This window comes from Adiantum capillus-veneris, chromosome 18, assembly GCF_014529385.1.
Source record: "Adiantum capillus-veneris isolate H3 chromosome 18, ASM1452938v2, whole genome shotgun sequence".
Classification (NCBI taxonomy): Eukaryota; Viridiplantae; Streptophyta; class Polypodiopsida; order Polypodiales; family Pteridaceae; genus Adiantum; species Adiantum capillus-veneris.
This window is the reverse complement of record NC_140948.1, coordinates 114027907-114043986: the sequence shown is the minus strand read 5'-3', so window position 1 is coordinate 114043986 and position 16080 is coordinate 114027907. Positions and strand designations below refer to the sequence as shown.

The 16080-nt window shown below is 41.1% G+C and overlaps 1 protein-coding gene across 1 annotated transcript; it reads right to left on the bottom strand.

The window, feature by feature from the left end:
- Window positions 1-10312: 10312 nt before the first annotated feature.
- Window positions 10313-13031, bottom strand: LOC147436238 (pentatricopeptide repeat-containing protein At5g39350-like). The gene has a single exon (XM_086489161.1). The coding sequence runs from the start codon at window positions 12992-12994 to the stop codon at window positions 10760-10762; it is 2235 nt and encodes a 744-aa protein (XP_086345287.1). The 5' UTR covers window positions 12995-13031; the 3' UTR covers window positions 10313-10759.
- Between the last annotated feature and the right edge of the window lie 3049 nt (window positions 13032-16080).

Below are 16080 nucleotides of genomic sequence, written 5' to 3'. Positions count from 1 at the left end.
CCGGTGGCCGGTGGTCGGAAGTCAATGGCCGGTGGCCGAATTCAAAAGCGGACTTGTCTTCTCAAGGGCGGCCACACATGGGCGGATTGGAGGGTCCGATTTGGACTTATCTACACAAGGGCGGCTACACATGGTTGCCTCTCATGAGAGAGGGCAGCCCTTTTGGCCTATAAAAGGAGGCCATTTCTACACACATTTCGTAGTGTGAAGTTGATGCAACAAGGTGAGTGTGAAGTGGTGAGAGTGAAGCAAGGCGGGAGCTCCATTAAGGGTATAATCCCTTTGTAAACTACTTCTTGTTTTGAAGTACTAAAGCCATTGAGTGGATGCTTTCCCGTGGACGTAGCCCACATTGGGTGAACCACGTATATTGTTTGTACTCTCTCTCTATCTCTACTCTATAATCTCCTGTATGTAAAATCTGTCTCTCTCCATTAAGTAATCTACTCAATTATCTATTTAGCTATGTCTTATTTCCTAACAACTGGTATCAGAGCAAGGTTTGCTCATAGCTAAATTATCTCAAGGAAAAGATTTCTTGAATTGAGTGGGAGTTATGGAGGAGGAAGGGAAGCTCAAGATTGAGAAGTTCAACGGCAAAAACTACCAACATTGGAAGATGCAGATTGAAGACTATCTCTACCAGAAGGACCTCTATTTGCCACTAGGCGGTCTTGCGAAGAAGCCGACAACAATGGAAGATGAAGCATGGATTATCCTTGATCAAAAGACACTGGGAACAATCCGGTTAAGCTTAGCGTCAACGGTGGCCTTCAATGTTTCGGAGATGAAGACCACGGAGGACTTGATGAAGTCACTTGACGACTTCTACGAGAAACCATCGGCATCCAATAAGGTATTTCTTATGAAGCACTTGTTCAATCTAAAGATGAAAGAGAATGGTTCAGTTGCAGAACACCGAAATGACTTTAACACAAACATAAGTCAACTTCGATCGGTGAAAATCAATTTCGATGATGAAGTGCGAGCTCTCCTTATACTATCATCTCTACCGGATAGTTGGGACAGCCTTGTGATGGTTGTAAGTAATTCTATTTCTGGCACAAATACTCTTACGTTTGATGATGTTGTGGGTATTCTCCTAAGCGAGGAAATACGAAGGAGAAGCACAAGAGAATCATCAAGTTCTGCACTGTCAGTGGAAATAAGAGGAAGGCCTAAGGAGAGGTTCAAAAACCAAAAGGGTCGTGATCGCTCAAGGCGGAGCAAGTCACGCACAAAGTCAGTTCTTGAATGTTGGAATTGCGGCAAGAAGGGGCACGTCAAGAAGGATTGCTGGTCCAAGAAGAAGAAGGAGACAGAGTCTCAAGACAACAAGCCAACATCGGAGGCCAATGTGGCAAGTAAAGTAGAGCAAGATGCTTTAATTCTCTCATTAGACAATGTGTCTAATTCTTGGATAGTAGATTCCGGGGCTTCATTCCATGCGACACCACACAAGCAACATTTCCAAGACTACACCAAAGGTAAATTTGGGTATGTATACTTGGGAGATGATGAAGCTTGTGAGATTTTCGGCAAAGGTACAGTTTCTGTCAAAACTGCTAATGGAAATGAATGGAAGCTTAAAGATGTTAGGCATGTTCCTTCTCTTCACAAAAATTTGATCTCTACAGGACAATTGGACGATGAAGTCACAACATTGCATTCGGAAAGAAACGGTGGAAGATCTCAAAGGGATCTTTGGTGGTTGCCAAGGGAGAAAAGGTCGGTACACTTTACTTATGTACTATTAGCACGCAACCTTCAGCTTGTGCAACAACTATAGAATTTGACAGTGCGGTGTGGCACTACCGACTTGGGCATATGAGTGCCAAAGGAATGCAAATCCTTCAAAAAAATAAGCTTCTACCAGGTTTGAAAGAAGTGGACTTAGAGTTCTATAAAGATTGTGTTTATGGTAAACAAAAGAGGGTAAAATTTCAAAAATCAGGAAATGAAAGAAAAAATAAAAAACTTGAGTTGGTTCATTCTGATGTTTGGGGTCTTGCAAGTACACCATCACTTGGTGGCTCATTGTACTATGTAACATTCATAGATGATGCGACTAGAAAAAAATGGGTATATGTCATGAAGAATAAATCCGATGTATTTTCCATATTTCAAAGGTGGAAATCCTTTGTGGAGAATGAAACAGGTACCAAGGTTAAATGCCTCAGATCCGACAATGGAGGTGAATATTGTAGCCAAGCTTTTGAAAGCTTTTGTGCTAGCAATGGCATTCGGAGGCAAAGGACAACCCCAAGGATACCTCAACAAAATGGGATTTCGGAAAGGATGAACATGACAATTATGGAGCAAGCACGAAGCATGCGGCTACATGCAGGCCTACCGCTTGAGCTTTGGGCGGAAGCTGTAAGTACGTCTGTGTACTTAATCAATCGGTCACCCTCAACGGCATTGGATGGGGGAGTTCCAGAAGAGGCATGGACAGGTAAACCGGTGAATTATGCATTTCTCAAAGTGTTTGGGTGTGAGGCTTTCATGCACATAGATAGAAGCTTAAGATCAAAGCTAGATGCAAAGTCCAAAAAGTGTTTCTTCATTGGCTATGGAGAAGGTGACTTTGGGTATCGCCTATGGAATCCTGAAGATGGTAAAATCTTAAGGAGTAGGGATGTAATTTTTAATGAACAAAATATGTACAAAGATTACTTGGAAAGAAAACAAACAAAAGAAACAGGTGATGAGTACATGGAGCTTGAGGACGGTGAAGACTCAAGGACTGCAAACGGTGACAATGTGCAACAACGTCAACCAAATGAGGAGCCTCAACCTATTCCCCGAAGATCTACAAGAGCAAGTAGACCTCCAGAAAGGTTTGTTCCTTTCTTCAATCATCTCTTGATCTCAGATTCTGGAGAGTCGGAATCATACGAAGAAGCTATGCAACATGAATCCAAAGAAGAATGGACGAAGAGCATGCAAGTGGAGATGGACTCACTACATCGCAACCAAACATGGGAGTTGGTTGAGTTGCCTAAAGGTAAGCCGGCACTTCAAAACAAATGGGTGTACAAGCTGAAGGAAGAAGAAGGTGGGAAGAAAAGGTACAAGTCTAGGCTTGTGGTAAAAGGGTTTTCTCAAAAGAAAGGTATTGACTTCAATGAAATATTTTCTCCTGTTGTAAAAATGAACTCAATTAGACTTGTCTTAAGCCTTGTGGCTGCTCATGATCTAAATCTCGAGCAAATGGATGTAAATACGGCATTCCCTCATGGTGACTTACAGGAGGAAATTTACATGCTTCAACCAAAGGGGTATGAAGTAAAAGGTAAGGAGAAAATGGTTTGCAGATTAAAGAAGAACTTGTATGGTTTAAAACAAGCATAAAGACAATGGTACTTGAAGTTTGATCGATGGATGTTGGATCATGGATTCACAAGATGCAACTCGGATCACTGCGTCTACACGAAGAATTTGGGAGATGGGAAATTCATCATCCTAATGTTATATGTTGATGACATGTTGATTGCAAGTGCTGACATGCAGGACATCAAAGACCTAAGAGAGGAGCTGTCTAAATATTTTTCAATGAAAGATTTAGGTGCTGTAAAGAGGATACTTGGTATGAAAATATCAAGGGACAGGACGAAGAAGACAATAAAGCTATCTCAAGCAGATTACATCAAGAAGGTACTAGAAAGGTTTGCAATGCAAAATGCAAAACCAGTTTCTGCACCTTTGGTTGGTCATTTTAAACTAACGAAGGATATGTGTCCAAAGACACAAGAGGAGATAGCCTATATGTCTAAAGTTCCATATGCTGCAACGGTAGGTTCTCTAATGTATGCTATGGTCTGGACAAGGCCAGACATTGCACATGCAGTGGGAGTTGTGAGTAGGTTCATGGAAAACCCAGGTAAAGAGCATTGGCAAGCTGTGAAGTGGATACTTAGGTATCTAAAAGGGACAACAACAAATGCTTTGTGTTTTGGAGGAACTGATATTTTTCTAGAAGGGTATGTTGATGCAGATATGGCAGGTGACAAAGATACTCGAAGGAGCACTACTGGCTATGTGTTCACGGTTGGAGGCGCAGCAGTAAGCTGGGCTTCAAAGCTGCAGAAAGTGGTTTCACTTTCTACCACGGAAGTAGAGTATGTGGCAATGACGGAGGCAAGCAAAGAAATTCTGTGGCTTCACAGATTCTTAGAAGAGCTTGGATTCAAACAAGACAATTGTGTCTTGTACAGTGATAGCGAAAGCGCTATCCATCTTGCGAAGAACTCAGCCTTTCATTCAAGGACAAAGCACATTGAGGTGAGATATCACTTCATACGCACTCTTTTGGAAGAGGGACAACTAAAGCTAGGAAAGGTGCATACAAGTGAAAATCCTGCAGACATGTTTACAAAGGTGGTCAACAAGGAGAAGTTGAGCTTTTGCTCATCTTCAATCGGCATTCAAGAATAAGAAGCGAAAATGGAAAGCAGTCACAGGTTTGGTTTGGAGATCAGTCTCCAAGTGGGAGATTGTTAAGTATGGAGCCTGATTTACCCTTGTAATTTTTTGTGGTAAAAGCGCACATTTGTAAGGCCCCCATTATGAGGAGAAGCCATCGTGCGTGAAGGTAAATCACTCACCGGAAACCAAAATTTTCACAATCAAAAGCGAGGGGCAACTTTAGAGGCCTCGGGGATATTCCTTTTTGCCGAAATATTATGGTTGGACGGCGGCCAGAAAGTGGTCGGAAAACAACCGTCGGTTGGCCGGTGGCCGGTGGTCGGAAGTCAATGGCCGGTGGCTGGTGGCCGAATTCAAAAGCGGACTTGTCTTCTCAAGGGCGGCCACACATGGGCGGATTGGAGGGTCCGATTTGGACTTATCTACACAAGGGCGGCTACACATGGTTGCCTCTCATGAGAGAGGGCAGCCCTTTTGGCCTATAAAAGGAGGCCATTTCTACACACATTTCGTAGTGTGAAGTTGATGCAACAAGGTGAGTGTGAAGTGGTGAGAGTGAAGCAAGGCAGGAGCTCCATTAAGGGTATAATCCCTTTGTAAACTACTTCTTGTTTTGAAGTACTAAAGCCATTGAGTGGCTGCTTTCCTGTGGACGTAGCCCACATTGGGTGAACCACGTATATTGTTTGTACTCTCTCTCTCTCTCTCTACTCTATAATCTCCTGTATGTGAAATCCGTCTCTCTCCATTAAGTAATCTACTCAATTATCTATTTAGCTACGTCTTATTTCCTAACATGTACATCATAAAATTAACTTACTATTAGACATTTTTAATACATTCATATTTGAAATCAATATGAAACCACGTTGATACATACGAAAAATCTCAAGTTAAGTAGGACCATTTATTATTGAAAAGATTAAGTAATGTGTATGATAGAGAGAGAGAATTGGGGGGGGGGGGGGGGAGAGAGAGAGAGAGAGAGAGAGAGAGAGAGAGGTGTTTTACTTTACCTTGATGTATCTACTCAAAGTTAAAAAGTATTTGGCAAGTATCCTGCAATTCCCATGACATCAACTGAGAGTAGACACAAAAATAGATATTAGTTTAAATACTATACATGTCAACATAATATGTAAAAGGTCGCAATATGATGAATTGAGCAAGTAAATTAAGACTCAAATATTTGAAGGAAAAATAATCTCAAGTTAAGGCAAGTAGGACCATTTATTATTGAAAATATTAAATAATGTATATGATAGAGAGATAGAACGGAGAGAGAGAGAGAGAGAGAGAGAGAGAGAGAGAGAGAGAGAGAGAGAGAGGTGTTTTACTTTACCTTGATGTATCTACTCAAAGTTAAAAAGTATTTGGCAAGTATCTTGCAATTCCCATGACATCAACTAGGAAATAGACGTCAGTTTAAAAACTGTACATGTATCCGTAATACGTAAAAGATCGCAATATGATGAATTGAGCAAGTAAATTAAGACTCAAATATTTGTAGGAAAATCTTATGTAGGTTTTTGAAGGATTTTTTTTTTGTTGCAATGGGGTCTTTGAAAATGTGATTGATTTTTCAGCAAGTTATTCTTAACCATTCTTATTGTGCTTGTCAACAATATTAACCTAACACTCTTCTTTGACATGGAAAATTTGTCCAATCTTCAAAAAAAATTACACATACACTATCAAAAGAGTCCAATGACGAACAATAATGTGTCAGCAACAATAGATGCATGATAGGCAACACATGCAATAGTGCCTCCATTTGATAGGGCATGACATATGTGTATGACACTTAATTAATGTGGCCGCATCATAGAAAGAACAAACTCTCTCTCTCTCTCTCTCTTCATTGTAGCCTATGATGATAATTAGTTAAGTAAACATTGATGTATGGAAATGTTCTATTATGTACACAACGTTATCCACACAAACCTAGCATATGGAGTCCTAAACATATGAATATTCATTAAAAAATTGTTGTCCTAACTTTGGTGTGGTTGGGTTTGGGTCCAATTCCAACAATTGTTTAGGGTAATGGAACAGAGGGTTGAATTCATTGGAGATTTTTAGGAATCAAAAATCACCTCGAGGTGCATCTACCTACCTACATAGTACATACACAATGATACCCTACGATTCTTGAATTGTCATGGTCATGAACCGGATATCACATACACCCCACATACACTATGAAAGATCGCATCGAGGTGCATCTACCTACCTAAATAGTACATACATTATAATAGCTCTCACACATACAACACATACACTATCAAACATAGCCTTTTTTCTCACAATCATGGTTCGACTTTCTATGATGTAGAGAAATTTCTTAAGTTAAAAACATCTTTTGCTACATGCATATGGAAGATGACATGCATGAGCAAGTACGTTAGGACTTAAAAATATTTGTAGAAAACTCTTACCTATTTTTCAATAGACAATTTTTTTTACAATGGGTTCATTGCAAATGTGAGTGAGTGTTCAAAAACTTATTTCTCACAATTCTTATTGTGCTTCTAAACAATCTTTACTAATACTCTTCTTTGATATAGTGAATTTATATGGAAGATGACATGGCAACAATGAATACAACACCATGTAATTTCTTGTTGTATATGTTTTTGTAATACACAAAATTAACTTAAAGTTTAGACATGCTTAGTATATTCATATTTGAAATCAAAATTAATCGTAAATAATTCATATGTCAAATCTCTCTTTAACACAAGTATGATTATTTCTTATTGAAAAGATTAAGTGTATGATATATATATATATATATATATATATATATATATATATATATATATAGAGAGAGAGAGAGAGAGAGAGAGAGTTACCTTGGGGTATTTACTCGTGTAAAAAGTATTCATCGAGTAAATTGCAATTCCAATGAGATCAACTAAGAGTATACACAAAAAAAAATGATAGTTTAAAAATTGTATATGACACCATGGAATGTAAAAGATTGCAATATGATGCCATGAGAAAATAAGTTAGGAATTAAATATTTGTAGAAAACTCTTATCTCAAAATTTTTTACGATCGTTTTATTGCAAATGTGAATGTTTTTTGGAGAAGTTAGCCCTCATAATCCTTATTGTGCTTGTCAACAATCTTTACTGATAGTTTTCTTTGACATGGTAAATTATACACTCTTACACTAATCCTATATAGTAAAGTTATTCTATTAATATTTTCCTTTTAATTTATTTATTTATATAGAAAGAGACATAGTTGTTTTGCACCTTGAAGTATCTACTCAAAGTTAAAAAGTATTCGGCAAGTAACTTGCAGTTCCCATAACATCAACTAAGAGTCAAATAACAAAACGATGAATATATCAATGAAAGCATTGCCAAGGATGATCTCGTTTTTCAACAGCCCATGACTAACAAAATACACTTGGACCTTGGCGAAATAGAGGAGCTTTGGTATTGCTTGCTACACTCCCAAAATTTTATACGCAAAGGTGTGCTCATTCTCATTATTTTGTTGCCAACATTTGAATGCCTTTCCCAACCTATTGATCTCCAAGTAGAAGAAGAAAAAAAGAGGAAGAGATTTGGACAAATCTTAGAGGTCTATTTGAGGTCGATCCTGTTTCGGTCACCTACTTAAGGTTTTCGTCCCCGGCAGCGGCGCCAATGTTAGACGGATATGCCGTGACGAACGTCAGCACAACGAGAACTTACCTAACATATAATGTCAACTAAGGACGAAGCTCGACCCGCAGGCGCGTGGAAGCAAGCATAGGGTGTCGACCTACACTCGACCGACTCCTAACTAATTCCTACAGAGGTCTCTATCAATTGTCTAAGTCACAGCCTTCAAGAGTGCATAAGAGGAAACTTCCTACAACGCTTCCTAGAGTCGAGCACCCATCAAACAATATCGAAACGCCATAGAATTTGAAGGAGACCCTACTAATACCAATAGGTCGCTCTCCCTAAGGTCTATGTACCAAGTAGGAAAAGTTCTCTGTGTGTGTGACAATTACGTATCTGCAGTGGTTCAACACAAATTAGAAATTAAGGCATAAACAATATGTCTACAAAAGAGATCAATTTGCACCACGTCAAGGAGGCAAAAGTAGAAGTGGCACGTGATGTAGAAATTGGTGATACTCCTCCTCATGGATCTATTGCGAAGATTTTTAATGATAAAATAGAGGTAGACATGGGATCATGAGATTAGCACCTGATTTTGCATTTGATGAAGGGGAGCAGCTAGACTGGCATGACTTTGCAAGTCGAATCTTGGATTTATCCATTGGAACGGTGCTGCTGGTAAGGAGTTGCCGATCAGGATCAAAAAAATAGTCAAAGAGCAGAGGCGGAAGCTAATTTTTTTTTCCACACAAACAGATTTGATGCTGGAGAAGCCGAATAACAGGGACTACGGAGTAATGGCATTTTTTGAGATAGGCATACCAATATATCAGCACTTATAAGCCTCCAACAGAGCAGTTCATTACTGGCCATTCAACAATTGGGTAGGATAGCAAAAACTTTACAGTCAATATGTCCAATATTGTGACTTGTAAAGAGCTACTCTTGCTAAACTGCGTGCAAGCGGAGTTGAGATTAGCAACAAATATTTTGCAGACAATATGGCCAATATTGTGACCTTTAAGGAGTTTCTTTTGCTATCAGTTGAGATTAGCATACAAATGGGCGGGCATGAAGTAGCAAAATGGCTTCGTCCGTGAAGGACACTATGAAGAGAGTCCCAACATGAAGCACATCCCTGCCCTTAGAGCTTGCTGCCGCTTGCACTGGGTTAAACAAGAGAAACTCACAATATTGGACATATTGACTGTAAAGTTTTTGCTATCCCACCCAATTGTTGAATGGCTAGTAGTGAACTGCTCTTCGGCTTCTCCAGCATCGAATATATTTGTGTGGAAAATAGAATTAGCTTTCGCTTCTGCTCTTAGACTATTCTATCTATCTCTCTCTCTCTCTCTCTCTCTCTCTCTCTCTCTCTCTCTCTCTCCACAGTGTCCTTCACGGACGAGCCATTTCGCTACTTCATGCCCATCCATTTGTATGCTAATCTCAATTGCTCCCGCATTGGCTTCCGACTGCACACGGTTTAGCAAGACAAACTCTTTAGAAGTCACAATATTGGCCATATTGTCTGTAAAATATTTGTTGCTAATCTCAACTCCGCTTGCACGCAGTTTAGCAAGAGTAGCTCACAATATTGGACATATTGACTATAAAGTTTTTGCTATCCCACCCAGCTGTTGAATGGCTAGTAATGAACTACTACACACACACAGAGAGAGAGAGAGAGAGAGAGAGAGAGAGAGAGAGAGAGAGAGATGGCTGATAGGCTCACAAGTCACGAGTCACAGGCACAAAAGGTAGCAAGATGAAATCACGAAGGCACGCGCACGCAGTTTGCGTACTAAATTTGCTCATGTGCAACACAAAGAGCCGAATCGAAAACCCAATAAACCCAAGGTACCAACAATCTTTTTTTTTGTTTTTGGGCAAAACTCACAATTCGTGAGTGGATTGTCTTAAACACATCATAATATTACAAATCGGGCAAGATTAAACCCAACAATCTTATCCATTCTCAAATTGTTAATGACAAATACTACATACCTTCCTCCTCTTAGAAAGTTTGGTTTGTCTCTTCCTGGCCTAATGACAATTAGTGAATTCTAAACGAAAACTTTGATTTCCACCCCTAATGTCTTGAATCTACCCCTAGCTTCCTCTTTCACTAATCATAATGAGTTTGTCGAAACGTCTTGTAAGTTTTGTTCATGATTACTCCTTTTTTGGGGTAATTGAAAGTGCCTTTGTGGGTGATGGTGATAGTCATCATTAACCCCTTCACTACCACATCATACTTCGAAAATAGTTGCTCAAAAAACTTATTGAAGAACGAGCAATTTAATTTTTCCTTATTTAACAGTCTTGACACATTCCAATCTAGTACATATTTAATTGGGAAGTTTTCCTTGTGTACGCCTAAATGTCTGCCCTACATCAAGGTACAGCATGTGGCCTACATAAGCACAGTTTTCTTGTGGACTTCGATGACAACAGCTTTCCTCGATGCACCTAGTCCAAGGCACTCACCAAATTTTCCCTTGGTAAGCCGACCAAGGAAGCACACTTAAATGTCTGCCCTACATCAAGGTACAACATGTGCCCCCTACATAAGCACAGTTTTCTCATGAAATTTGACAACAACAGCTCACGATGATCAACAAACTTGGGAAACAATCTTATACATGTTTATACACCATAATGTGGCACTATGAATTGGTATAAAAACTTCCAACACGATCCCGCTACATGGCCTTGTTCATGAATCTCATAGATTTGATTTTTTCAGCATCTTCTTGCATGCCCGCAGCAGCATAAATATTGGACATAAGAACATACGCTGCTCCATCGCTTCTATCCACTTGAAGTGCTTGCTCAAAGGCCCATCTCCCAACATTCACATCTCCCCACTTATGACAGGCGCCCAAGAGGGCAGACCAAAGTGCGATAGAATTATCAAACGTAGGCATCCTCTGAATCACTTTTACCGCCTTGTCGAGATGCCCTGCACGCCCAAATACGTCAAGCAGGCATGCATAGTGGCCTAAATCTGGCTTTATACCATAATTTCTTTTCATATTCACGAAAAACGTTTGGGCATTCTCCACTCGACCCACAATGCCACATGCCTTCAAAATGCACACAAAAGTCTCTGCATCCGGAGAGATGCCCTTATCTTGCATGCAGTCGAAGCAGCTAAGCGCTTTCTCACCTTGGCCCTTGTGGGCATAGCCTGTGATAAGTGCATTCCAAGAGACAACATTTTGTGTCGGAAGCTCCTCAAGAAAATGTTGTGCTTTTGAAAGAGCACCACACTTGGCATACATGTCGACGACAGCTGCAGCAAGGAAAGGATCGTGCTCTAGCAACCCTTGTCGAGTAATTTCATCGTGGATTTGCTCCCCCTTGTCAACTGCTCCGGTACTGCCACAGGCTTTCAATATGCATAGAAAGGTTACTGTGCTTGGAGCAAGACCCTCACGTTGCATATGCTCTAGACATGTAAATGCTTCCTCAGCTTGGCCTTGTTGGACCCATCCTGTAATCACTGCATTCCAAGAGACAACATCCTGAACGGGAAGGCCCTCAAGAACCCGTTGTGCTTTAGCAACAGCACGACACTTGGCATACATACCCACAAGAGCATTCCCAAGCATATTATTGTTTTCCAGCAAACCTTGTCTAGCAATCACATTATGAATCCTTTCCCCTTTGTCGATTGCACCAATGGCACCGCAAGCTGTCAAAACACATACAAGAGTGACAACAGTTGGAGCATGCCCTTCACACTCCATCTGTTCAAAACACTTCAATGCCTGCTCACCATAACCCTGTTGAGCATATCCCCCAATGAGTGCTGTCCAAGAAACAATGTTCCTAGAAGGAAGTTCCTCGAGCACTCGTTGTGCTTTTGCAAGGACTCCACACTTTGCATACATGTCCACCACAGCAGATCCGAGAGCAATACTACTTCCTAGCAAACCCCGCCTAGTAATCTCATCATGAATTTGTTCCCCTTTGTCAGCTGCTCCTATGCTGCCACAAGCCTTCAAGACGCTTAAATATGTCACCCCATTTGGTAAAATACCCTCGAGCTGCATTTGATCGAACAAGTGAAGTGCTTGCTCGCCTTGACCTTGTTGGGCATAACCTGAGATAAGAGAAGACCAAGAGACAACATCTCGATTGGGAAGATCCTCTAACACATCGCGCGCTTTCGAGAGAGCACCGCACTTGGCGTACATATCCACCAGGACATTGCCAAGGACTTGATCTTCTCCAAGCAACCCCTTGCTCACAATCTGATCATGAATTTTCCTCCCCTTGTCCATTGCTTTCATAGTCCCACAAGCTTTCAAGATGCAAGCATAGGTCAATGGATCTGGAGAAAGACCCTCATACTGCATTTGATCAAGACAATTAAGCGCTTCCTCCGCTTGTCCTTTTTGCGCATAGCCTACAATTAGAGCACACCAAGAGATGCAGTCACGAACAGGAAGCTCCTCAAGCACTCGGCGTGCTTGTGTGAGAGCACCACACTTGGCATACATATCAATTAAGGCAGTGCCAAGCACGACACTGTATGCTAGCACCCTCTGTTTTGAAGTTCTTCCATTTTCTGCAAAATTTGCCTGCGTGGAGTCACAAAAGCCTGAGCGCTTTGCGAGCAAGCCCCGTTTCACAACATCATTGTGTATTTGAGTGCCACGGCAGAGATCTTTCTGCTTGGCACAAGCCTTGAGTAAGGCCACATAGGGAGTAGCCGCGTTATCAGTAGCGTCCTGCGTGTGTTGGCAGAGTTTTTGGGCTTGAACTTGAGACACCATAGCCGATTTTCTGTGTCCAAGGTCTTCGCCAAGCCAGGATACATCAAGGTAGCCATGGATCCACAGAGATGCAGTGCCGAATTTGAGCTGACGCGAAGGCTCTGCGAGAATGATTTGCACAACTGGGTTTCTAGCCTGACACTCTCCAGGCATATGCTTACGCCATCATTTCAAAACACGATGGTTTTTATATGCTTATTAACCAAGCAAATGCATTTTCTGCCACGTGGTCCTCTCTCACCCATTGTATATACCTTGATGCCACTTGGCCCTCTCTCGCCCAGTTTTGATGCTTCCGACCTGCTAGCGATGAGGGCGCATGGGCTTCCCTCGTTACTATATGGCACAGCTTTGGGTCACACGGGATCTAGGGCCCAAATTCCGAGGCACGAGGCGGCTTTACTTTCAGCCGTCGGATCACGCGGTGAACTAGGGGTGGGTGAACTGGGGGTGAACCAAGGGTGAACTAGGCGCGCCTAAACTAGGGTATGATCATGTGCCATGCCAACATGGGTAGTGACGCGCGCTAGCGTGGTGGTAGGGCATTCATGTGGCTAGTGTAACCCTCCTTCCCAAACCCTAGTTTCCCCTCAGGGAGTAAGAGTTATGGGGATGAAGGTGAATGGCTATGGAGTAAGAGATGGAGCAAGTAGAAGCTTGTAAAGCGTAGGCTTGTTTATGCAAAGCTCTTAGCATAGCATAGAGAAGAAGAGGAGAAGATGAACTTGTTTCATGTGTGTGCTTGCTTAGGATTTAAGCCACAAGCTTGAGCAAGAAGACAACTCTCGGAGCTCCCATGAATGAGAGAGAGAGAGAGAGAGAGAGAGAGAGAGAGAGAGAGGCTTCTTCCTTGTTCTCATACATGAGAAGTGAGTTATGAATGAGTGAAAGAGAGAGTATAGGCTAAAAAAAATCCCCTCCTTTTCTCTTCTTAAAGAAAACCCCTTCTCATCTCTCCCTTTTTTTATTTTCAAAAGATGCACTTGATAGCCTCCCCTTGACAAATGCCAAGCCTTGACTGAATCCAAAGGAAACAAGGGGAGGAGGCACGAAGGCCTGCTAAGTTGATGGGAGATGAGAGAGAGTAAGTTTAAATACGTGCCACTAATCACGTGGAATTTTCATTGTGTTTTAATATAAAATTGTATGATCTAGCATGTGTGTTAGTTTTTGAGAAAATCGGAATTTGCAAGAATCTGGATGAGATTCTTTGCAAGTTTTTGTCAATCACAATTGAGCGTTTATCGCTGGTGTCTCACATGCCGTCGCTCTGTCTCTTCCTCGCGTGTTCTCAACACCCTGCTAGTGAAGACCTAGCCCACCTTTTCATGGGATGCCAGGCTGGTTGGGAAAATATGCAAGTGGATTCAAAGGACATGGCAAATTAAGTTCTTCAAGACTGATCTGTTCTTTGGTAGTAACAGGTTGGGAAGTCCTGCTCTTTTGTCTGCACTCAAATAATCAGGTACTACTTCTTTCACCATATTTGGCAAGCAAGGAACCGCCGCGTGTTTGAGGGGGATCTGGCTGTGGCAAGCTTTTGTGAAATCATACAAGAGAGCAAAGTGATGCTCCACAGGATCAGAGGCAAACAAGCCTCAGAGGACTGGTCTAGAACAATACATGTCATGATGACATCTTGTAATAAGTAAAGCCTAGGAGTAGTTGTGGTTTCTCTGTCAAACTCGTAATCCTTTGACCCTCAAGGCTCGGTCGTCTGAGCTCGAGGTTGATGTATATTTCTGATGTTCTTAATACTATTCACTCACAATTGTGAATTTTTCAAAAAATAAAATAAAAAATCTTAGACTTGCTAATTTACCATTTAGCTCGGTGTGAAACCTTTGCACCAACGTTTGAAGGTGGTGCGAAGCCGTCCTTGGACTAGAGTCTATTTACTACTTTAGTACCCGCTAAAAAAAAAGACGGACTCTGGATTTAAAGCTTTGACCCTCGTGTAGAGCTCTTAGGTGGTACTTTGAAGCTCGTTCCATCCTAGATCCAAAACCACTAAATTTAGAACCTGTTGCTCCCTTAGGACTCTCCAAACTTCGTGCTTGGATTCTGAATAAGTAAAGTAATTAATCAAAATTTTTACAATTTTAATTAATTACTTATATTTTTAGACTCAAATAATTACGCAAATAATCTACCTTTGTCCTATACCTTTGATCATAGTTGTTCATGCTAGGATGAGCCTATATTGACCATACCTTTGACCTAGATCGATTTACAAGTAATTATCCTAGCTCTTTGATCGATTATTTCTTTGGTCCCAAGCCTTTGACCAAATAAATCTATAAGCTCTTAATTAACTTTCCCACTTCTCTTGTATTTTCCTCGGACTTAAGTGGCCAACTTAAGACTGAGAATAGTAACTTTTGGAAATGTGAAAATTAATAATCATGACATTGCCTCACCCTTAGAAATCATAGTCGTCCTCGACTATGAAGTTAGGAAAATAATGCCATATTTAGTCCTTTTACTTTGGGTAGAGGATCCCTTTTTACCGTCGACAATCTTCCACAATGGATGACTAATCCCACCTGGTGCTTGAGAGCTGAGCTGCCACAAGCATGTCTAAACTTAGTCCTAGCAACTTTCAAAGTAGATTGACAAACATTAGGAAATTTCGGAGGTCATTTGGAGGGCCTTCTAAGAAAATGTATTTTTTGCACTCTCTCTCTAGAAAAAATGACAAATAAAAGAGCTGGGTCTTTCATAGTAAAACTTCAAAAAGTGTACTTTAAGTAGATTCCTTACCCCTCTGAACATTCGTTCGTAGTGATTGAGGGATAATCCTCTTTTTAGTTGTATTGAATGAACAACGTCAATACGGAGGGAATGAGGCTAACATGGAGGGACGAATCCGCAGCCGCTATTCACTTTCCATTAAACCTGCACATTTGGCTAATGGCGCACTCCTCAAATGGCACAAATGTTACCCACAAACGAGCCAAATATCACCTTCACATTGATTTGGACAATGAGTACCAACCATTGATTAAGCGCAGTAAAACAAACACACATATACCTCCCACCTCCATAGACACGCTCAGAGCTCAAGGAGCTAAACACATAGATATCTGGACGAGAGGCTCTCTCTACCCTAAGAATCCAATAACTAATGCGTCTCCACCGTTTGTCAACCCTACAAGCTTATTGACCTTTGCTGGTGATGGAGAAAACGGCGTTCTGGGTTATTGTAAATCACTTACAAGAGAAGCTGGAACTTACAA